Source organism: Nematolebias whitei, chromosome 1, assembly GCF_014905685.2.
Source record: "Nematolebias whitei isolate Nwh7 chromosome 1, NemWhi1, whole genome shotgun sequence".
Classification (NCBI taxonomy): Eukaryota; Metazoa; Chordata; class Actinopteri; order Cyprinodontiformes; family Rivulidae; genus Nematolebias; species Nematolebias whitei.
Genome location: NC_056498.1, coordinates 27,940,789 through 27,965,365, shown reverse-complemented (window position 1 = coordinate 27,965,365; position 24,577 = coordinate 27,940,789). Strand labels below are relative to the sequence as shown.

The following is a 24,577-nucleotide window of genomic DNA, read 5'->3' as shown; positions in this document are numbered from 1 at the left end:
AAAAAAGCGGAGAAGAAAAAAGAAAAAAGGAAAACTAAAAGGAAAGAAAAAATTGGGAAAAAAAAGGAAAAAGAAGGGGGAAAAAAGGAAAAAATGAAAGAAAAAAATATAACTATAAAAGGAAAGAAAGATGGTGCCTGTGTACAGTCTGTTTTTATCTTATCTATTTTCTTTGGAATTTTATTTTTTTAAGAATGGATACTTCATGTTGGAGGATAAAAAGTAAAAAAAAAAAAAAAAAGGAAGAAAAAAAGGAAAACAAAGGAAAGAAAAAAGGGGAGAAGAAAAAAGGAAAACAAAGGATAGAAAAGAAAAAGGGAAAAATAAGGAAAAAAAGAGGAAAAAGGGAAAAAGGGAAAAATAAGGACAAAGAGGAAAAAAGGGAAAAAAGAATGGGGGGAAGGGGAAAAAAGGAAAACAGGAAAGAAAAAAGGGGAGAACAAAAAAAAAGGAAAACAAAAAGGAAAGAAAAAAGGGCAGAAAAAAGGGGGGAAAAAAGGAAAAAAAGGAAAGAAAAAAATCTATAAATATAAAAGGAAAGAAAGATGGCGTTGGTGTAGTCTCTTTTTATCTTCTATTTTTTATTTTCTTTTTTAAGAATGAATACTTCATGTTGGAGGGAAAAAAAAGGGAAGAAAAAAAAGGAAAACAGAAGAAAGTAAAAAGGGGAGAAGAAAAAAGGAAAGAAAAAAAGAGAAAAGTAAGGAAAAAGAAAAAAGAGGAAAAAAGGGAAAAAAGATTTGGGGAAAAAAAAGGGAAAAAAGGAAAACAAAAGAAAGAAAAATGGGGAAAAGAAAAGGAAAACAAAAAGGAAAGAAAAAAAAAGGGAAAAATAAGGAAAAAGAAAAAAAGAAGAAAAAAGGTGAAAAAAATATTTTGGGGGGGGGGGGAAGGGAAAAAAGAAAAAAAAGGTGAGAAGAAAAAAGAAAAGGAAAATGAAAAGGAAAGAAAAAAGGGAAAAAAATTAAAGAAAATAAATCTAAAAATATAAAATGAAAGAAAGATGGCGTTGGTGTACAGTCTCTTTTTATCTTCTATTTTTTTATTTAAGAATGAATACTTCATGTTGGAGGGAAACAAAAAAGGAAGAAAAAAAAGGAAAACAAAAGAAAGAAAAAAGGTGAGGAGAAGAAAAAAGAAAAGGAAAACAAAAAGGAAAGAAAAAAAGGGAAAAAAATTAAAGAAAATAAATCTATAAATATAAAAGGCAAGAAAGATGGTGCCGGTGTACAGTCTGTTTTTATCTTTTCTATTTTTTTGGAATTTTCTTTTTTTAAGAATGGATACTTCATGTTGGTGTATTGGTGTCCAGACTCTTTTGGATCTTCATTTTGCTGCCCTTGAATCAAATACTGTAATTTCCGGACTGTATGCCGCTACTTTTTTTTTTACACGCTCTTCACACCGCGGCTTATACAATGTTGCGGCAAATTTATGGAAATTTTTTTTGACGGACTAACGAGTTTCATGCCACCAAAACATTTAGCTTCATCACACCCAGGCACTTGCATAGCTGCCCAATACACATCTCTCTTGGCGTAGCGATCAATGACTTCCTGGTAGACCATTTTATTTTATTAGCCTTGTTATAGGCACTGTTCAGAAAAAAAAACTTTATTTGTGCGTGTTACTGGTACATATTTAATTAAAAGTAAAATAAAATCTTTCTTTGTAAATATCTCATGTTACAACGTGAACACCTGCGGCTTAGACAAGTGCAGCCTATTTATGTAAAATTTTAATTTTCTTTGTAGAAAAACGTAGCGGGTGTGGCTTATATTCATGTGCGCTCAATAGTCCAGAAATTACAGTAAATGCAACTCTGGAGGCCAGAAGGCTCCAATCCTGTCATGTGTTCCTGCCCACCTCTTGCCGTGGCCCGGTTCTGCCTCTGCTCAGGAAGCATCGGAGACACCGAGGAAAACACGGCAAACTTAGAATAAAAATGATTTTTTTTTACATCTGCTGGACCGAGGGGTGTCGAACTCCGTTACCAAAAGGAGCCAAAATTTAAACACTTTTTCTGAGCCACAGGCCACTCTCAGCTGATACCTAACTCGAGTCGGATACCTGATGACTTTTCTTGGTTGCAGGTTCATGAACACGAGTTTGATCTGTCTCATTTGAAGTTCTGTTACTTTCCACATCAGACTCATTAATGATAGAATGATCCAGCGTCTTTCTGGCTTCAAAATTAGCCAGCTGGCAAGAGAAGTCTATACTAAATTATGGTTTTATCAGTTTAAGAAAAAAAAAAAAGAAGATATACAATATTTTACATTTAAATTATCATCTTGGGGGGACCAGATTTGGCCCACAGCTCTTGAGTTTGACATATGTGGGACCGCCGCCGACCCTATTCTAATCCTTGCCGGGCCTGAGAGACTTTATCGGCGTTTTATTCCCTGGTGCGCTCTGGACCCGTGCTACACCAGTCTGGTACCCGTTGCCGTACTGCAGATATTAATCCCTCGCCAGCCCTAACCTGGTCTCCATTTGGGAGGAGTGAATCCCGTGTGTTTGCGGCCGTTGGCTATGGACCTGGTCCTGACAAGCATGGGTCTCGTGAGACCTGGCAGAGTGTCGAGAGTTCAGTTGCTTCTCTGGACTTTAACGCACCGAGGGTTTCTGGGCGTGGTGGAGGAGTAGCAGTTGTTTTTAGGTAGAAGTTCACCAGTAAATGACTTTTAACTGACTTTTAGTCAAATCTGAACTTCTGATGCTTGAGTTGGGTCGCTTTGCCCCACAGACCTCCTAAATAAGGATTTTAAAAAGTACTTCAGACTTTTCAGCTGGAATAATGTCAGAATATGAGATTGTTTAAATAGTTGGTGATTTTAATATTGTCGTGTACTGTCCCTCCAAGTCATTGGTCAAAGACTTCTTTAATCTTTTGGACTCTTAATTTAGTTTTGTCTGTGTCGGGTCCAACACGTGAACATGGCCACACTCTGGATCTTGTGTTAAATATTGGTTTATCAGTTTTAAACATTAAAATGTATGACAATGTGTTTTCGGATCATGGAAACCTCTTTGTACCGTTTGAGTTGAACCCTTTGGCTCCGACACGTCGTCGTGTTTTGAACTCATCGGCTGCGCAACGGTTTTGTGTTTTTCTTTTACTGAGGTTTTAGTGTCCCGCTGGTTTTAATACTGATTTTAACACTGAGGAGACCACTTCGAACTTTTATCTCAAACGTCAAAATGTTCTTTTTTCGTCTTAGCAGCAAATTCAGACCACATGCGGCCTTTAAAAGAGCAAAAACAAAGGATTGAGGGAGGGAAAAAAAAAGTCAGCGGGGAAACGTTCTCTTTTATTCTCCTCCCACTTCCTGTTTCCCACCTCCAAGGTAGCTGCTTAAACTCAAACACGTCCTCGCTGCTAGTCGAGAGGTTTCCAGCGTTCCTTTTTTCGGTTGTAAAGCCCTCGTTCTGCCGGTCACCAACGGGGTTTCTGGATAATTGAGAAATTTCCCAGCGTGCTCGCTCTCCTGGTGAAACATCCGAGCAAAAGCCAGATCTGAGCGCTCGCAGCTGATGGTGTAAGTGGTTGAAGTCAAGAGAATCCTCTGTGCAGCAGAGAGGGAGAGACATCATGTAAACACAAAGAACTCATCGTTTTCAAAGATGGGATGTCGGTGGTCAGATCAGCAGATGGTGGACAGGTTTTATTCACTTTATCTGCAGATTTTTAGGCAGTGAAAGATGCGTTCAGGAATCTGTGCTGGAAAACTGGGCAGAGTTTAAGGCAGGGAGGTGAAGGGGTTTCTTAGGCCGTAGCACGTTTTCCCCCATTCGTGAAGGCAGTTCTCGACCGTGGCTCCCTTCTGTTTTGGCGCCACAATGTGCAAATCCTGTGAAACGTGGAAAAATTGATGAAAATTTGAGCAGCCCACTGTGTTTTTCCGCGATTCGGCGGTGCTCTGAATTGCGCCCGGATTCATCAGAGGCACGATTAGAATGCTCCAGCTACATCCGAGCCACGTTCCTGCAGCAACCAAAACATTCAGACGGCATTTAATGTGCATTTGAACTGGATTGTTTTCATATTCAAATAGATTTTGGTGGCACCCAAGATGCATTTGAGACATTCTGCTAGGATTTAAAGTGGCTTTCTATTCCTTTTTTCCCCACTCGATTGTGATAAGAATATTTAATTGCACTTTGAATATCTAGGAATATACAAAGAACTGTCAATACAACGGCTTTCCAGCTCATTCTGCCTCGAGTGTGACTACATTCAATCCATCATTTTGGCTCGTTGTGCTTGAATCCTGCTGATTCCAAATAAGTTTGGAAATACTCTAATAAATACTTAAAAACTCAAGTCAAGAAGTATTTGGGTTCTTTTAACATCGTACCTCCTGATCAGTCTGGTTTTAGGAAACAACACAGCACAATGATTGCTTCTTTGAAGGTTTTTAACAATGTTGAAGCACTGGATGCTAAGGACTATTGTGCTGCACTTTATTTAAGATAAGAGATGAGATAATACTTTATTGTCCACCAAGGTGGAAATTTTTCTCTCCAACCATAAAATAAAACACATTTATACAATCAAAATATCAACAATTTGTTCATAGAATAAAACACTTTGCACACCATAGGTGAATGTTATCATTTGATTTGGTTAAGAATGGTTATTGCACTTGGAATAAATGACCTTATAGATGTTCTTCGTTGCCAGAGGGACCCTATAACACCTTCCTGAGCTCAGAGGTTCAAACTGACGAAAAAGAGGATGGATGCTATCTGCTAAAATATTTCTTGCCGTCTTCCATGTTCTTTCTACATACAGTTGAGACAGAGCTTTTTGTGGTTTCCCCACTATTTTACCTGCCATTGAAACAATTCTTAAACGTTTGCTTTTTAGTCTACAGCTCAGATGACCGTACCATGCAGGGAGGTGGAAAATTAAAAATTAGACCTGTCTAAAGCTTTTGGTACTGTAGATCATGACATCTAATGTCAAGCTCTCAGACATTGTTTTCTCAGAACACACTATCTCTCAGATTGGAGGCAATGTGTTCCAACATAATGGTACTTCTTACAGTTATTTAACTGTCAACAATGGTGTACCCCAAGGCTCAGTCTTAGGACCCACTCTCTTTGCAATCTACATAAATAATATAGGACAGATCATTCCTGATGCATCCTTACATTTCTATGCCGACGATACAGTTGTTTATTGTTGAACAGTTGCTAAGGTTTTCCAACGTTTACAGTCTGCTTTTGACATGATCCAGTCAGATTTGTTCCATCTCAAACTGATGCTAAATGCTGATAAAACCAAAGGGATGTTGTTTTCAAACAGGAAGTCAGTACCAGCAGTCATTCCTTCTATCTTATCTATGAATGGTGTTCCTATTGAGTTTGTGGATTCTTACATATACTTGGGAATCTTGGTCGATGCACATCTCTTTTAAGCCTCAAGTCGATAACTTGATAAAGAAATTGGAAATTAAACAGGTTTTTTTCCGAAATAAATCTTGTCTAACTCTGAATGCTAGGAAACGCCTTGTAGATGCTACATTCTTTCCCTCCAAAACAGTGACATTATTTACATGAACGCCCCTACAAGCACCTTGCACATGTTGGACTCTGTCTATCATGGTGCGTTACGATTCATAACTGGCTGTAACTACTACATCATTGCACCCTGCATTCACTGGTTAACTGGTGTTGGATTTAATATTTTATACCTTTTTATAATTCCTATCAAGCACTCAAATGTCATGTCATATAAAGTGTGTGCGTGTCTTTCTTCCAGGGTTGAACTATGTTTATAAAAAATGTTTGCTAATTCTAACTAGCTGACCTTTAAATATAATCTCATAGGAGCTAAAGATAATTTTACAAGTTCACATTTGATAGATTACAAGCAATCAAATTATGCCATAAAGCTAGAACACATCTCTTTAATTTAGACAATATAGTTTGACTAAGTAAAATCCAACTGAAACTAAACTAAAACAAATATAAAAATGATCCAAATAAAAACACAAACATGAGTTGGATAATAATTAAGTTATTAATTATTCCTAGAAATAAACAACTTTATTTCTAATCAGTTGGTATCACTAAGGTATAATCACGTTAAACAAACAGTGTTAACAGTTTAAACGCAGACAAGGAAAATAAGATGAATCTGCCTTAAAAAACAGAATCACCAGGCCTTCAACAGATATTGAATTAACACCCATGAGGTAGGTAATAATTAATAGTTATTAATTATTACGTATAAACAATTTAGACACGAATCATTTTGTATCCCTAAAAGTATAATAGCAAATTAAACTTTAAACAAAAGCCGATTTCGGTGTACCAAAACTTATCTGAAATATAGACGTTAACGTCCTTGAGGGGGCGGGCTAAGAGTCATAACCATAGCGACAAGCTGAACCAATCAGGAAGCTAGCCTTCTCAAACGGGGATAAAAGGCCGGAAATGACACACGCCCACCGAGCATTTCCGGGAGGCGCACACGGCGACGGTTCGTTCTTAATGCTCCATTTATATGCATATATCTTATTATTGTAATTGTTTGTCTCTGAATATCTGTAACCCATGTTGTGTCAAATAAATCTTTTATACGAAGGGCGACGCCTCAGCCGTTTTGAACACGACGTGGTATTCTAGCCACAACACTGGTCATCATTAACTTCACGCAGACTCTCACCGGTACATTTTCATCTTTAAGTCACTCTTTGGTCTGTTGCCTTCATACATCTCCTCGTACATGTCACATCGTGAGTGCAGCTACAGCGTGCGCTCTCAGGACATCATTACCTGCAGCGTCCCCTCAGTACGGACTGAATTCGGCAAAAGGGCCTTCTCCTACTTCGCTTCTGTTTTCTGGAACACCTTGCAAAAATATCTGAAGCTGTCGACCTTTACTTCTCTAAGGGATTTTAAACAATTGTTAAGTTCAATACAAATATCAATGTAGACATGTTCCTGTTTTTAGTATTTTACCCCGTTTCATAATGTATCTTGTTTTTATTTTAATTAATATCATAACTTTTATTTACTTCTAATTTTATATGCATTTTATGGCTGTTTATTGTTGTGTGTACCTTTATCTTATCTTATAATTAGGTCTCTCTTGTAAATGAGTCCTCGAGGCTCAATGAGATTTACCTGTCTAAATAAAGGTTGAATGAATCTGGTTTTGTTTATAACAGGACTCTTGTAAATGAGTCCTCATGACTAAATGATAGGCCTGTCACAATAAACAATAAATCAATTAATCGCATGATAAATGAGAATTATCTACCTCATTTTCATTTATCGGCTTTATCATTTCTTCGTCTCTCTCGTTCTACTGAAGACACTGGATGAGAAAACAACTCAACTCCGGTGCTCTTCACTGACCCCTCCCTTTCTCTTTAAAATTCATTTTAACCATCCAGAATCGCGTTTTTGGATCGTTAAAAGCAGCTAAACTGAGAAGCTAAGCTACGAGCTAAGCTAAAAGGCCGGCCTCGGGGAAAAACCTTTTGTCAAAGCTCCACAATTCAGTCGAAACCTGTGCCTTCACGTATAAAGTTGTTTTTCTCTGCAAAAAGAAGCTGAGAACTTGTTTACAGATGTATTTTTAATTTTTTTTTATTAAAAGCTTTGTGTGAAAAATGTTATGCTAAAGAGCTCAAATCACACTGACTGTCCACCATTTTGAGAACCAAATTAAGGAAGGAGAGACGGTCCATGATATGTCAAGAGGCCTCCTTCCCATTTTTCTTAAAGAGACACGCTGCTCACTCCCTCACTATTCATCCTTCGGTTCAAACAGTCTTATACTGCCATCCCGTGGTCGAAAAAGGTACTACATGCAAAACAAATTAACCAATATTTCTTCTTTAATTTGACAATAATTACTAATATTGTCAAATTTCAAACAATATTATCATTTATCGCAATAATTTGTGAGACAATTAATCGCCCAGCTAGATTTGTTATCGTGACAGGCCTACTCAGCGACACTAACTGTATAAATAAAGGTTGAAACAAGTTTGACCTGGACTGAACGCATTCTCATCATATTGCAGGAGATTGCGCAAATTACTTCCAAGGTTTGACCAGAACAGCTCAGACTCCGTCATTTCTCAACATCAAATATAATCTTTGTCTAAAACTCTGGCAGGAGAGGCAGATATGTATTCCTGCAAGGCATGTTGGATCTTTTTATTTGAAGCGGCATCCATTAAAAAATATCAGATTTTGTTTAATTTGGAGGACATTTTCTCAAAAATGCCGAATCAAACTGCAAACCTTTTACTGTACAATAAAAAAACAAAAAACAAACAAGAATGGTGTCATGAATTAGTTGTAAAGTTTTTAAACGAACAACATAAAGCAGTGGATCTGCTCAGAATCTCAGCTGCCCTGCCTTATATTTTATTAGAGTGACAACGTATTGTTCCCTTGTTTGTGCTGACGTTGTCTTCTGTTTTCCTGTTGTGTGTGTGTGTGTGTGTGTGTGTGTGTGTGTTAATCACTTCCTCCTGTGTGTGTCTGCAGATTGCTGCGACGCCTCTGATGAATACAACAGCCACACTCGCTGCCAGAACACCTGCTGGTCAGTTTGTGCGTTTATAAATCCTAACCAATTCAGTCAGCAAAATAATTCTGGAATTAGAACCTGACTGTGCAACTTGGTTATATGTGTTTATTTATTAATTTTTTTTAATAGAAGGCTGTTTATGATCATATGAAGTGCATCGCCTCCTGTTTCTCAGCAGGAGGCGATGCAGTTTTGCACCACCAGGGGGCAGAGTGTCACTAGGATTTCAAAGCTGGATGCAGCTCCAGACAGACTAATTACTGTTTTGTGGAGTAAATTTGTTAAAGGCAATCCTAACTCCTAATCTGTTTTTTTTTTTTTTTTATTATTATTTTTTTTTTTATCATTTATGTTCCTCAGCTGCAAAATGTTTTAATCATCCAAAGATGTTTCCTTTCAGATAATTAACCCTGCAGAATACTGTCGTGCTCCTGAGCTGCTGGATTTGTAAGAACTCGTTTTATTGCCAAAAAGAGAAGGCAGACAATGTCTTTGCTCGCGTGTGTGTTCACAAGTGTCTGTTAGCAAAATATCTCATAAAGCACTGGATACAGTTTAATAAAATTTGCAGGGATTATTCACTGGATGCACGGCTACAAATGATACAATTTCAGAGTCAGTTTGATGCAACATGGCTGCCACATCCAACTGACCTTAAAAAACACAAAATTGGCTCTAGCTCAGTCTGTTTTTGAGAGATGGAGATACAATTTGTGGTAGTGGCTGGGTGTCGTTTACAAGACGAACACTGAGCCTTTTCATCCCGTCTGACATCATCATCTCCATGCTGCGAAGTTCGACCACACCAAGACGCAGAAGTTTGAAGCTCGCCGAGCCACTTCTTTTCTTGACCTCCCTCCTATTTGTGTTTCATTGCCGTTCGCCTAAAAAAAAAAAAGCGGCGAGCGAGCGGAGTCGATCTCATTATGTTTTCACAAGGTCCTCGCTCGGATTGTGTTTGCCAGGCTTCAAAAGCGATTTACCTCAACCACACAGCGCCAGGCCTCCCCCAACCGTCTTATTTACTCTTCTGTTTTGTTCCCATTTGGATTCCTGCCGCATCGCAGGGCCCTTAAAAATTGGATTGCAGCATCTCGGTGACCACAGCGGTGGAGGTTTCTCCTCAGTAATGATGCGTTCTCTCTAATGCCTTTCCTCCAGGAATCTGGGACAGAAGGAGAGGGCGTACGTGGAGGGCCAGATGAGAACCTTGGACGAGGGTTTGCGACTCAAGCAGCAGCTGATTGAGGAGGGAGTCCTGCTCTGGAGGGAGAAGCAGGTACGCTGCAGGAATAAACAACATGAAGAAGCTGCATTGGAAGGGAGCAGAAATCAAGGGTTTTCCTTGTGCATGCAGTTTTGAATGCTGATTTTCCTTTTTGTTTGTCTGGGATCTGCACAAAATGTCAGCTGGTCTTGCAAAAATACTTTTAAAGGCTGTGTTTAATTTTCAGGAAATTACCGTAATTTCTGGACTATAAGACGCTGCTTTTTTCGCACACTTTGACAATGCTGCGGCTAATTCAGATTTTTTTAAAATTTTTTTCCACGGGCTAACAAGCTTCATGCCACCATTTTAAAAAACATTTAGCCTTGTCACACCCAGGTGCTCACATAGCTGCCCAATACACATCTGTCTTGGGGGGTGGGTCTTCGTGACTCAATGACTCTACCTGTATAAGTAAAGGTTAAAAAATAAAAATGAATCTGACCAATGAAATTACCAAACAGGTCACAGTGAACCAATGAAACTTGGTTTCAATGATCCACTGGTTCATTTTTCTCTCCTCCCCTCCCCGTTGTGCCCCCAGGGAGGGGGGAAACATTGAAGTATTTGCGGCCACTCGAAATAAGTGTGAATCGTGCATTAATGTGGCACCCCAAGCTCGGTGGGAGGCTTGGATGACTGGCAGCGAGAAATCGTTTACCAAAACTGGCCGCATGCGAAGAGCAACTTTTGCTCAAGTCTGCCAGTGGATCCTGACTTTAGAGGAGCAGTGTCAAAAAATAAATCCTCTATCACCAACAAATTTTGAAAGGTAGCTGCGTGATGAAGAGGACAGCACAAGCTCAAGGGTGCAGTGCACAGGAGGAAGATGAAGATAGAGATAAATGAATTCCTGGTAGGCTACTGTACTTTTTTCCCCAGCTGTTTTACAGGCACTGTTCAGGAAAAAAATTACTATATGTATTTGTTGTGTATGTTATCAGTACGTATTTAATTACGTTTTAAAAATCTTTGTGTAAATATCGCATGTTACAATGTGGACACTGCAGCTTATCAACAAGTGTGGTTCTATATATGTAAAAAAAAAAAAAAAAAAATTTAGTGGGCGTGGCTTGTATTCAGGTGCGCTCGATAGTTCGGAAATGACAGTAAATAAAGTTAAAACTAGCGAAATAGCATTTTCTGTGAAAATGCTGCATGAATGCTGAGGTCACTGCTGAGTTGAAAATAAAATGCTAGCAAAAGGCTGGCTAGAAGCTGAAAGGAACAGTAGGCTAGTTAAAAGCTAAAGTGAACAGAATGCTAGCTGAAACACACAAGTAGCTAAACACCTGCTATGAACTAAAAGTGAAAGGCTAGCTAAAATAACAAAAAGCTGGCTAAAAGTAACAAAGACTAGCTAAAGGGAAACATTTTCAAACGTTACATTGAAGTATCGGAAGAATGGCTAGAAGCTAAAAATAGCGGATGGCTAGCTAAATGCTAAAAGTGGCATTATGGTACAAAGTGAAAAATCTATGACCAAGCAGATATTAAATAATGAGTTTTGAAGAAATTACAGATTAGCTCTATGGGAAAACATTTGTAAATGACTTTAGCTATGTAAATAAAAACATAAATAAACAAACAAAAGATTTGGATGTACAGTACATGGAGAACTACCTGGACTGCAGTTCAATCCTCTGGACGCTGACTGGTCTTGATGCCCACACCTGGTTTACATGATGGCGATGACAGAAGAGGCTGCGAGGAGATGCAAAAGACATTTATTTTTTATTTTTTAAATTATTTTGCAATTGACATTGCAATATTAAACAATATCACACTTCAAGTTCAAGTCAGTTTTATTGTAATTTCCATCACATGTGGTACATGAAGTGGAACAAAATTATGTATCCAGGGTCCCAGTTGCACCCAAAAATAGCAAAATATAAAGTATGAAAAAAAACAGTATATAAGGATCTAAGATATACACAAATATATATGCTAAACACTAATGTAAGGCAATATGGCATAACACCAGCAGCCCAAACATGAGTCTGTGGTGAGCAGATGGGTATGAATGAATACAACAGCACGAGATCAACAGCATGAGATCAGCAGCATGAGATCAGCAGCACAGATAAGTCACATCCCAAGTTAAACTAAGTTCCTTAGCAAAAATGGGGGCCAAGATGGTGTAAGGGCAGGGCAGCCGACCTGGGACCCGAAGGCCCTGTGCTCGATCCCCGGTCATTGCACATCTCGTGGTGTCTCTGAGCAGGACACCCCATCCCCAGCTGCCCCCAGAGTGCCCTCAATAGCTGCCCATCGACCTCTTGTTTGTTGCCTCGTGCAGCCATTTTTGTTATGAACCCTTGAAACAATTGTTCAGGCATGTACGATTCTGTTCAAAGATTATGAAGAGCTAGGAGGAGAGTTGCTACATTAGTGCCAGCAGTTGTCGACAGGGGTGCGGAGGTGGAGAGAGGAGAGAAGCGGAGCGCTACATCTGTAGCTTCTTAGCTATTGCGTCTGTATTGCGCGTCGCTAGCTTAGCGCTACGTCAGTGCCGGCAATGAGCAGAGTGCTTGGTTCTGTTGACAGGGCGGCGCAACCTCCTTGGATAACAGTAGGGGAAACACTGCTTCTTTATGGATCAGTGGCAGCAGCAGCTAGCTGAAGCATTTCTTGTGTGGCCTGGCGCTGCAAAAAATTCACATTTTTTGTTGGAATAATCATGTAATGGTAAATGTGGTGTAAAAGTTTATAATATGATGTTTCCATAAACTGCTATTAAATTCTTGGGCAAACCACTTTTTTTTTTTTCTGGTCGGGACTAGATGTTAGCTCATCAGTCCAGCCAGAGTTATCTGCAACAGGTAAGATATTATTTGTTTAAAGCATTTTCAAAGCCCTACTTCAAAACATTAGAACTACTCCTTTAAGGTGGAAAAATCTGAGCAAACATAAACGTTATGCCAGCACAAAGATCAAAAGATGAATTTGTTCAGTATTTTATTATTTTGAGTAAACAACAACAACAAAAAGAATTTTCCTGGATGTTCACAGTTTTGTCATTCTTATGGATCGTCCCATCTCTTCTCCTCCTCCTCTTGTCATTAAACGTTCTGGCGCCTGCCCTGAAAAATGATTAAAAAATATAAAATGCACTCTTAATTTGCAGCAGCTGTGTGGAGATATTGTTTGTTGTCATTCTCCTCCGCACGTTGAATTAACTTTTCCCCCCTCGCGCTGCCGGGCTGCCACATTGTTACTGAAGTGTTATCACCTGGCTAACACGCTTGAGGGACGGGGGACGTTGAGGTTAATTTGCTTTTAGATGTTGCTGGATTCTGAGGATTTCTATTCTAAGTGAGCAGCTTGTGCTCTGCGGTGCTGTTTTAGCATGTGTGTTCTCAGCACCGGCTGCTACATACAACTGTTGGGCTGTCCGTGCCAGTTTCCCAACCTTAGCCCACCGTGGAGGCCATTTTCCATCCTTCTTAGAGTGAGAGGTTTATTAAATTTAGCTGCCACAAAAAACAGTTCTCCTTAACTTTAAGTTGATCTTTCATGGCAGTTTTCTTTCACTTCTAACTTGATTAGTAATTATAAACAAAATGTACCACCTGCTGTCCTGGATGCCAAATTTTTGAATACTAATCTTGCGTGATCTGCTTTAGCCCTCACCGTGGGGATGACTCTCAGCTGCTACTACTACACACAAAAAAAATCACTGTAATGCCACTTTAGTTGGTGATATGTGACTTATCTGTACTGCTGATTATCTCATGCTGCTGTATTCATTCATACCCATCTACTATCTAAAGACTCATGTTCGGGCTGCTGCTGTTACGCAGTATTGTTTGACATTATTAGTGTTTAGTGTATATCTTAGAGCTTTAATGTATCGTTTGGGATTTGTTTAGCGTATATCAGTGTATATTTTAGATCCTTATGTACCGTTTCTTTTTATATCCAACAATTTTCAGTCAGGTCATCTTGGACAGTTTTTTTTTTTTTTTTGTGCTGAAACGTTTCACCTTCCATCCAGAAGGCTTCATCAGTCAAGGAAACACACAACACCAAACTGATTCTTCCCCCAACAGCTTACTCCAAAGTGGAACAAACCAGTTATGTTGGTGCTAAGATGGTGTCTTTGACACGCCCCCTCCTCCGGTGCCGGCCCTCTTCCTCGTCGACAGTCATGTCAAAATGGTTCAAAATCAACAAAGTCCATGCGCAGTAATCCAGGTATACAATCCAACAATTTTCAGTTGGGTCATCTGGACGGTTTCTTTTTTTTTGGCTGAAACGTTTCACCTTCCATCCAGAAGGCTTCATCAGTCAAGGAAACATCCAACACCAAACTGATTCAGAAGATAGGAGCTGAGGGGGTGTTTGTCCTTTCATGGCCATAAAAGAGCATTTAAACCCTGCTTCTGCCTGCATTCTGATTTATTTAGACACGGACCCTGCTCTGACCCGTCTGCTTTGCGATCTCACCTGTTTGGGTTGTCGGCCGCGTGCGTCCGCTGAGTGCAGCGGCTGAATGAACGTCCATTTGGACGATGGATCACTTCCTGGCAGTATAGTCCCATCTGAAGCCTAACTGAACTTTTTACCTCTTTCAAGGCCGGTCAGCTCACGGTGAAATGGCAGCGTGCAACTGGTGATAGTATGGCAGACCATGTTATCAAATCATTGGTTCGTGGCTGATCCTGACCCAATTAAAAGCCCGACCCGGCCCGTCCATCCAAGACATTATCATGTCCTGGCCCGCACCGAATTTGGGTCAGGTGGGCCTGGGCTTAGGGCTCGGGTTAGAAATGACAGCTCTAACTGGGACCTTGACTACACAATTTTGTTCCACCTCATGTACAACGTGATACGAATGACAATAAAGAAACTTGAACAAGAAAAGCTCAATATCTAAGTTGACTAAGGCTATGTTCACCCAGCAGGTGTTTATGCTCCAGTCCAATTTTTTGCAAAGATCTGATTTTTTTTTTTGCATAGTCATTAAAATGCGACCTCCATCAGACTCCAGTGTGAACCGTTTACAGTTCTGAAGTGACCCGCTTGCGCAGATGAAGTGTTGTTACATGCTGCACATTGCGTTTAAGGAACTAAATACGGATGCTACACGTTAGCATCTGGAGCTGTTGTGCAACCAGAACCGATTAAATTATCTGACGTGCTTATTTGGTCCAGTGTTTACATTTAATCTTGTTTCTTACTTGCTCCTCTGGACTGAGTGTTTTATTTTTGGAATGGGAGTGACGTACTGAAGGTAAAAACAAATTCAAGCATCGATCTCATCATGTTAGCATCGATACGGTCCGACACTAATGTCAGTATCATGTGTTTCTGTAGATTCAGTCAACCAGTTCATGGTGAATCAAAAGAACAAAGACAAAGCAACTGGACTTTTCCAACAAAGTTTAGTCAGGTCTGTGGCACCTCAACAAAAAAACAAACCTTTTAGAAGACCTAACTTAACTTTGTTGGATTTATTACCTGGATTATTGACAACTGGACTTGTATTCTGTAGCTGAAGATGTGCAGAGGTCCAAGATGTACCAGGCTGGTATCATTGTCGGTATTTCCCCTACTCTTATACAAGCAGAACCGAGCGCCCTGCCTACTGACCCTGCCCACCCCCATCTGTTGACAACTTCTCGCAATTCCATAGCGATAAGCTAGTGGCACACAATACAAGTGTGCTAGCTAAAAAGCTACAGCTAGCACCCTGTTTTCCTCGAGCTGAGCTGTCTCCAACCCCCATCCCCCGCTTGAAAACTGTCAGCACAAATAGCACGTGCAACTCAGACTTGTCTCCCCCCCCCATCAACAAAAATGACAGATGGTATGAGCGCCCTGCCAAGGCAAGTAAACTAAGGGAAATGCTGATTGTTATTAATACTTGAGTCAATCTGCTTACTTTACCTCAATGACGTAAAAGTTGGATGAAGCGTGACATGACCGTTTAGACTGCATCAGTTTGAAAAACATCGGATATGTGCCACGTATAAAATAGACCTAGGTTGGCTTTGAAAAAAATCGGATTTGCCATGTTCTAATTGTCATGAAAAAAACAGATATGAGTCATATGCAGGCAAAGACATTGGGATGCATTTGCCTGCAGTGTGAACTTAGCTTTAGTTAAAACCACTTACGTTTGCTAAGATTAATTGGCAATGGCATTCATCAGTCAATTGTCTTTACCTACTTGTTCTTTTCCGGGTCACTGATGTTCATGTCCAGCAGTCACTGTGTGAGATACAAGGGACAGTCTGCACAGACCGCAAGTCCATCGCAGGGACACATAAAGACAAACAAGACAACCATACTCAACGGGGCTGAGATGGGGTAGAGGTAGGGCAACCGACCCAGGACCCGAAAGTCCCAGGTTTGATCCCCAGCTATTCAATTCAGTTCAGAAATACTTTATTAAGCCCAAACAGGAATTATTTGTTGTTGTAACTTGTTATCCTCATTTCATTAAGAGATGTTATAGATGCTGATGGCTGTAGGCAGGAAGGATCTCTTGTAAAGGTCCATCCCACAGTGGATCCTAAGAAACTGGCTGCAGATGCCGTCTGATCCGTCCACCCAGACTCGGCTGGCCTCTCGGTGCTGAGGGACAATCCTGTCCTTCCACTGTCATGAGCCGTGTTTCCTGCTAGTTCCAGGATCTCAGTGGTCAGGCACTCGAGCACAGCTGGCAGGTAGATGAGAATGCATCCACAGAACATTCTTTTCAACTCATTTGAGATTTGGGGCTGTAGTTGAGATATTATTTGAGCTTTTGAGATGTTAATCAGCTGCTGTTGGTTGTAGAAAACTGCCTTGTTGCCATGGTTACATATCATAACAAATGTCCAAAACTAAAAAAGTTTCAGTAAAAATCCTTCCAGCTGCACAGCATCTGATACCAGAGGAAGAAATCATCCAAAAAAATTGTGATTTACATCCAGAAAAAGAGGAATTAAAGTTTCCAAAAGCAAAATCTCAAAATGAAATTAACAGAGCTGCGACAACATGCAGCCACCTTGAGCGGCGCAATTCTAGAATTCATTCCCATGAGAACCAATTTCACCATTGTATGGGGTCATACAATGATGTTGACACATAATACTTTAACTTGAATTTTATTCACACTCACCCTAGGGACAATTCAAATCAAATGTGTCCAGTCCTGGTCCTTGAGGGCCACTATCCTGCATGTCTCAGATGTTCCTCTGCTCCAACAAACCAATCCAGTGATTGCTTTCTGAGAGTTTCATCAAATTCTTGTGTTCTGGTATATTAAATATTTTGCTAACAGACCGACCGGGGTGACTCCAACAGTTGATGCCAAAGTTTTAAACCTACATCTCGTACTGGCTCTCAAAGTTTGTGTTGTGGAGGCCTTTTGGTTACTACCACACCAAATTTTAGTTTGATGGTTGTGAAATTTTCGTTCATTATATACCACATTATAGTTCAACGTGTCGGTCAGCCTTTTGATTATTGTTTGTCGTGTTCGGATTCTGCAGCACATTTTACAGTTGTGTGACTTTGTCAAGTTCGACGCTTTTGAGGCTCGTTTTGTAAATTCTTTAGCTTACCATTTAGAAATCGCATAATTTCATGGGAACTTAAATCAATCTACTGCATGTTTTGTACTTGAAAGCATTTCAAAATGCCAATTTTCACCATCTGAACATGTTTGCTTGTGATGAAAAATCTAGTTAAAAAAAAATCCAACTTATTTCACAAAGCTTTTCCTGAAGGACGCTATCTGTCACACATAAACTTAGACATATTTATTTTTGCCATCTAAAGTTCTCTAGGTTTTTTCCCTCTGCACATATCATTTTTCCCCTTCTCATTTTGTTCTTTTTTTGTATGTGTGCCGGATGATTGGCAGATTGAGGCTAAAATGTCACTCAGTCGTCCTAGCCCTCCTGCACTTTGTGATGATCTTGTCTCAGAGCGACTCAGAGTCATACGGTGGGGAATCTTACTTTTGATACGGCAGGGTTACCTCAGGGCTGTTGTGCTGAAAACCCTTCACGACGACTCAAAAGTGAGCTACTCCAGGATGCAAACTGCCTCAAAAAACCTCTTTCACAATTGTTTTTTTTTTTTTTTAATCACGTTGGCAACCTTTTTATGATCAAAAATCCATTTAGAATTAAGAGTTTATACAGAAATTGGGGTTTGTAGTGGGGTATGTTCTTTAAGGTGGTTTGACTATTTCTGTTTATGCCCTTTCTTTGTGGAACATCTTAAAGCAGAAAATCATTTGCAGGAATGGCTAGATCCTGAGTTATCAGCAGACAAATGGGAAAGGTGATAATATTTTGTTTGTGCCTGTGAGTTGGTTTGTATTAGCCATTAGCGTTAGCTAATGCCAAGTACAATTAGCTAATGCTAAGTAGCTTATGCCAGTTATTTCAAAAATTACTGGATGGATTTTAATGAAACTCTCAAAGTAATCACTGTATCTATATCAGTCCTTCTCAAATAGTGGGGCGCGTGCCCCCTGTGGGGGGCCCGGAGCAATGCCGGGGGGATGGGGTGGGGGTGGGGGTGGGGGTCGCTCTGCGTCTTCTCTGCTGTTGCTGCTCTGAAGACTAAGTCCAGGTCCAGGTAAACATTGAGCAGGAGCTGAGAGTTGCAGGGTCATGTTTCAAACTCCGCTTCAAAAAGCTGTGCACTGCAAAACATGCTCATTGTAGCCATTGATCCCGACTTCCTCATTTTGATTAAAAAAAAAAAAAAACAAAACAAAAAAAAAACAGCACAAATTGTTTGATTCATTTTTGTTTTGTAGGTCAAAGTGTTGTATATAACACCCCTGACTTAAAAGTTGCTGATCAATTTGAATTTATTATTATTTATTTATTGTATTTAATTTGATTGTTCAGTATCAAATGGTCAAAAATGTTTACAGTTTAAATAAGGATATATATTTTTTTTAATTTCAGGCAAATTGATGCACTTTAAGTCTTTTCTGTTACAGGCTATAAAACAATGTTAATAATCTTTGTTGTAAGTTGATCCATATTTCTTTCTTTTTAAATTTAATGTTAATAAGGACACTATATCAACAGCAGAGCTGCCTTTGGAAACTACTCGAGTCAAGACTATTGCCATGTCGCCAATATCTAAAAGATTATAACGTATAATTATAACTCGTTCAGTTCTGCAGCTATTGAACTAAGTTTGGTGTGATAGTAGCTGACAGTCATTCACAACACACTCCAAGTAGGCCTGTCACGATAACAAATTTTGCTGGACGATTAATTGTCGCTGGAGTTATTGCGATAAATGATAATATTGTTTGAAATTTGACAATAATTAGTATTTATTGTCAAATTTAAGAAGAAACGTTGGTAATTTGTTTTGTGTGTAGTACCTTTTTTGACCACCGGATGGCAATATAAGACTGTTTGAACTGAAGGATGGATAGTGAGGGAGCAAGCCGCGTGTCTCTTTAAGAAAAATGGGAGGGAGGCCCCTTGACGTGACATGGGCTGTTTCTGCTTTCTGTTTTTCTGTTCTCAAAATGGCGGATGCTCAGTGTTGTTTGAGCTCTTTAGCATAGCATTTGTCACAAAGCTTTTAATAAAAAAATCAGTAAACAATTTGTCAACTTCTTTTTGCAGAGAAAAACAACTTTTCACATGAAGGCACAGGTTTCAACTGTGAATTTTTGAGCTTCGACAAGACAGAGGTTTTTTCCTAAGGTCGTCCTGTTAGCTTAGATTGTAGCTTAGCTTCTTAGCTGCTTTTAATGATCCAAAAATGCGATTTGGACAGTTAAAACAGATTTTAAAGAGAAAGGAGAAAGGGAGGGATCAGTGAAGATCACTGGAGTTGAGTTTTTTTGTCATCCATTGTCTTGTGTAGATAGAGTGAGACATGAAGAAATGATAAAGCCGATAAATGAAAATGAAGTAGATAATTTTCATTTATCATGCGATTAATTGATTTATTGTTTATTGTGACAGGCCTAACTTCAAGCACTAACTCATATTGTGATATTTCATAATATTTCCTGAGATTGTCCCTAACATTGTTTACAAGATTTGACACAATTGGCTGTGAGTTCATAATTTCTCAACATAAGATGAACTTAGTTTAAATCTGTGGGTGATATGAATTGTATCATTGAGTTCAAGGGCTTTTTAAAATGTTTTATTTTGAAACTCAGCAGGACTTTTATGTCAGATGTTTAATCCAATCGAGAATCAACTAAACCCAAGGTATAAAAATACAAACCGGATTCCAAAAAAGTTGGGACACTAAACAAATTGTGAATAAAAACTGAATGCAATGATGTGGAGATGGCAAATGTCAATATTTTATTCGTAATATAACATAGATGAGAGATCAAAAGTTTAACCTGAGTAAATGTAACATTTTAAAGGAAAAATATGTTGATTCAAAATTTCACAGTGTCAACAAATCCCAAAAAAGTTGGGACAAGTAGCAATAAGTTGCTGGCAAAAGGAACTTGAGCATATAACGAAAAGCTGGAAGACCAATTAACACTAATTAGGTCAATTGACAACATGATTGTGTATAAAAAGAGCTTCTCAGAGTGTCAGTGTCTCTCAGAAGCCAAGATGGTAAGAGGATCACCAATTCCACCATTGTTGCGCAGAAAGATAGTGCAGCAACACCAGAATGGTGTTACCCAGCATAAAATAGCAAAGACTTTTAAGTTATCATCATCAACCGTGCATAACATCATCAAAAGATTCAGAGAATCTGGAACAATCGCTGTGCGTAAGGGTCAAGGCCGTAAAACTCTACTGGATGCTCGTGATCTTCGGGCCCTTAATCGTCACTGCACCTCAAACAGGAATGCCACTGTCAAGGAAATAACAGAATGGGCTCAGGAATACTTCCAGAAAGCATTGTCAGTGAACATAATCCACCGTGCCATCTGCCGTTGCCAGCTGAAACTCTACAGTGCAAAGAGGAAGCCATGGGGGAGTGGTGGTGCAGAGGTTAGAGAGGTGGGCTTGTGATCCGAAGATTGCCGGTTCACTCCCCGGCCCCGACAACATCAAAAATTGTGGGTGGGGTGGGGTAGGTGAAACACCCACACTTGCCCCATCCTCATTCGCCCCACTCTGGGCCCATGAGCAAGGCCCTTAACCCCACCATGTGCTCCCTAAAACAGGTCTCTCTTGAAAATGAGTTCTCGTGGCTCAATGAGACTAACCTGGATAAATAAAGGCTAAATGAAAAAAAAAAAAATTTCTAAGCAAGCTCCACAAGCTCAGACGTTTGCACTGGGCCAGGAGTCATTTAAAATGGAGTGTGGCAAAATGGAAGACTGTTCTGTGGTCAGATGAGTCACGATTTGAAGTTCTTTATGGAACACTGGGACGCCATGTCATCCGGACCAGAGAGGACAAGGATAGCCCAAGTTGTTATCAACGTTCCGTTCAGAAGCCTGCATCACTGATGGTATGGGGTTGCATGAGCGCTTGTGGCATGGGCAGCTTGCATGTCTGGAAAGGCACCATTAATGCAGAGAACTATGTTCAGGTTCTAGAACAACATATGCTCCCATCTAGACGTCATCTCTTTCAGGGAAGACCCTGCATTTTTCAACACGATAATGCCAGACCACATTCTGCAGGAATCACAACATCATGGCTATGTAGGAGAAGGATCCGGGTACTGAAATGGCCAGCCTGCAGTCCAGATCTTTCACCTATAGAGAACATTTGGCGCATCATAAAGAGGAAGGTGCAACAAAGAAGGCCCAAGACGATTGAACAGTTAGAGGCCTGTATTAGACATGAATGGGAGAGCATTCCTATTTCTAAACTTGAGAAACTGGTCTCCTCTGTCCCCAGACGTCTGTTGAGTGTTGTAAGAAGAAGGGGGGATGCCACACAGTGGTAAAAATGGACTTGTCCCAACTTTTTTGGGGATTTGTTGATGCCCTGAAATTTGGAAACAACAGATTTTTCCCTTAAAATGATACATTCTCTCAGTTTAAACTGTTGATCTGTGATTTGTGTTCTATTCTGAATAACATATTAGATGTTGGCACCTCCACATCATTGCATTCAGTTTTTATTCACAATTTGTTTAGTGTCCCAACTTTTTTGGAATCCGGTTTGTAGTAAAATTGTGTTATGGATTTCTGTCGTATTGTACCATATACTGGTGGCTTTTTCCATTCAAACAATCAAATAATATATCGGAAGAAAAAAGTTTTAATTGCACAAACAGATTTTACACATACCGGTAAATCTAAAATTTATGTGGAAAAAGTACTCATTAGTTTTAGTACTTACATGCTTATTTTTATTTATTTTTACTTTGAAGTATTAATTTTTTTTCTTCTTATTTTAGGTAGTATTTTTCCACTCGTCAATATGCTCTCATACGTTGATAATAGAGCCCATAAATCACTGGCGCAGACTGAACTTGGCTAAGCAAGCAGCGTGGCCTAGAAAGGTAGTCATCCCTGGCTGAAAGCTACACAGAATCCATCACCGCATCACGGGACTCTCTGAGGAGATATCGGAAGGTGGAATTGACACACGAACATCAGCACATTTGCTCAGACAAGACGCTGCTGCTCTTTCATGTTAATTGGTCCATTACTGAGAGTGATGGTAGGCAATGCTTGGTGGTTGTAAACAGTTTTTTTGTGTGTAAGACAGCAAATCTGATGAAGCTGATTTAATAGGTCTACACTGCAAAAAACAATAAAAGAGGGTTTCTTCTCTAGAATGTAAGTAAGACTAAAAGACTGTCTAATAATCAATATAAAGTGTTCAAATATTTTTGACTTTGTGCCTTTTGTAGATAATATTCTTTTTTGTAAAAACTATTCAGTTTCATACATTGATATTATTTTTTAAGATTTTTTTCTTGACCACTTAAATTATTTTACATTATATTAATAATGCTGGACAAAGTGACTTTTTTAACTTGTTATTCAAATAATAACCAAAATGGCTTTTTTGGGGGTGCGGTTGCATTTTTGGAGCCAGTTTGTGCAATTGAGATGCAGTTGGATATACTATCCAGTGTTTCCCCTACCAGTATACAAGTGGGGCACCCTGCCTCGTCAACAGAACTGAACCGCCTCACCTACCGACACCTCCCCACCATAGATTGGGGCGCAATACAAATGTGCTAGCAAAAATGCCACTGACTTACTGCCCACGCCCCCCGTCAAAAATTACTGGCAGCAACATAGCACTAAACACGTATGTGACCCCCCCACCCCCGATTAAAAATCGGCAGCAACTTAGTGTTAAGCTAGCAGGCGGGCAACACAGATGTGACTCCGTCCCCCATCCCCCCACCCTCCTCCGCCGTCTACAAAAAATAAAACATGACTCGCGCCATGTCAAGAGAACTAATCTAGGAGGAAACACTGCTATCAATTCAAAAGTCCCACCTAAATACCCTCCAACTTAATAACAGGCTGTCATTTTTTCCATCAGTGTAACGTAACACTTTCCCCCCCATCTTAAATAATCAATTTAAATTCATCCATTGGGCAGCAACTGTTGGTGACAAGTTAGAAACTCACCAACAAGAGAAAAGAGGCACGTTTTTTGTTGCAATCTCAATGAATTTGGAGTGTTTGTGATTAAATGACTAGTGAGCTATGTGTCCATGTTTTGTCTAACTTTTGTTTTCATCACTTGCAAGACGGCATTCTTAGCCTTGCACATTCATTTGTCGTCCACCTTCGTCCACATACCTCCTCAGTTTGCTTTGTAACCACTGTGGTAACCGATCCCACATTTATGACTTATTGTACTATTAGTACACATTCGAAATGTCAAATTTGCATATCGCTACAAGTTTTTCAATAATTCATTATCAGGGTTTTTATTTTATTAGATTTACTTTTCCGGATATTTGTCTTTGATATTTCAGAGGAGAGCTCTCATGCAGGAGTCAAAAACGGTTCTAGTGCTCTTGAGACGGATTTAAAATGCCCACAATAACATCTATGTAACTTTTGAGATGGAAAAACAAATTGTCCCACAAATTTTGGGGAACGTTGAAAATGTAAGCAACTAGACTGCACTCTTCAACTCAACGAGAAAATTTAAAACCTCCTCAAACATTTTGAGACCGTATGGAGACTCGGAATGCTGTCTGCTAACTGGTCACAACCCAGTAAGCTATTACTTTCAGACAAGAACTACTTGGAAGAAAAAAAGATATCAGCACCTGGGGAAGAAATTATTTGAAGTGTATTTCTGTTTTTAGTCAGGAAAATTTCCGAGCTTATATGGAGGGAGGGGTGGCACTGTGGCTCAGTTGGTAGAGCTCTTGCCTCTCAGCGAGAAGGTTGCCGGTTCAAATTCCGGCCCGGGACCTTTCTGGGTCGAGTTTGTATGCTCGCGTCACTCTCTGCATGCGTGGGTTTTCTCCGGGTACTCCAGTTTCCTCTCACAGACCAAAAACATGCGTGTTAGACTGACTGGTAACTAAATTGTCCCTAGGTGTGAGTGAGAGAGTGAATGGTTGTTTGTCTCGTTTGTCTCTATGTGGCCCTGTGATGGACTGGAGACCTGTCCAGGGTGTACCTCGCCACTCGCACAGTGATTGCTGGGCACCAGTGACACCCGCAACCCAAATAAGGAAGAAGTGGGTAAAAGATAATGGATGGATATATGGAGGGAAATGACTTAAATGGCCTTGTTGCTGTTTTAAGTGCTCTATAAATAAATTGGCATGGTATGGTAACACTCGCCTGGATAGGGATTGCTAGTCTTTTTATGGCTTCGTATTCTTGCTTCTGGTCCCGT

At 39.8% G+C, this 24,577-nt stretch overlaps 1 protein-coding gene across 1 annotated transcript in view; it reads left to right on the top strand.

The window, feature by feature from the left end:
* Positions 1 to 24,577, top strand: part of LOC119427084 (glucosidase 2 subunit beta) — a gene marked incomplete in the record, with an annotated part of 251,558 nt that overhangs the window by 1,166 nt on the left and 225,815 nt on the right. The window contains 2 exon segments of the mRNA XM_037695033.1: positions 8,521 to 8,578; positions 9,725 to 9,842. Of these exon segments, the coding sequence (XP_037550961.1) occupies positions 8,521 to 8,578; positions 9,725 to 9,842 (176 nt within the window).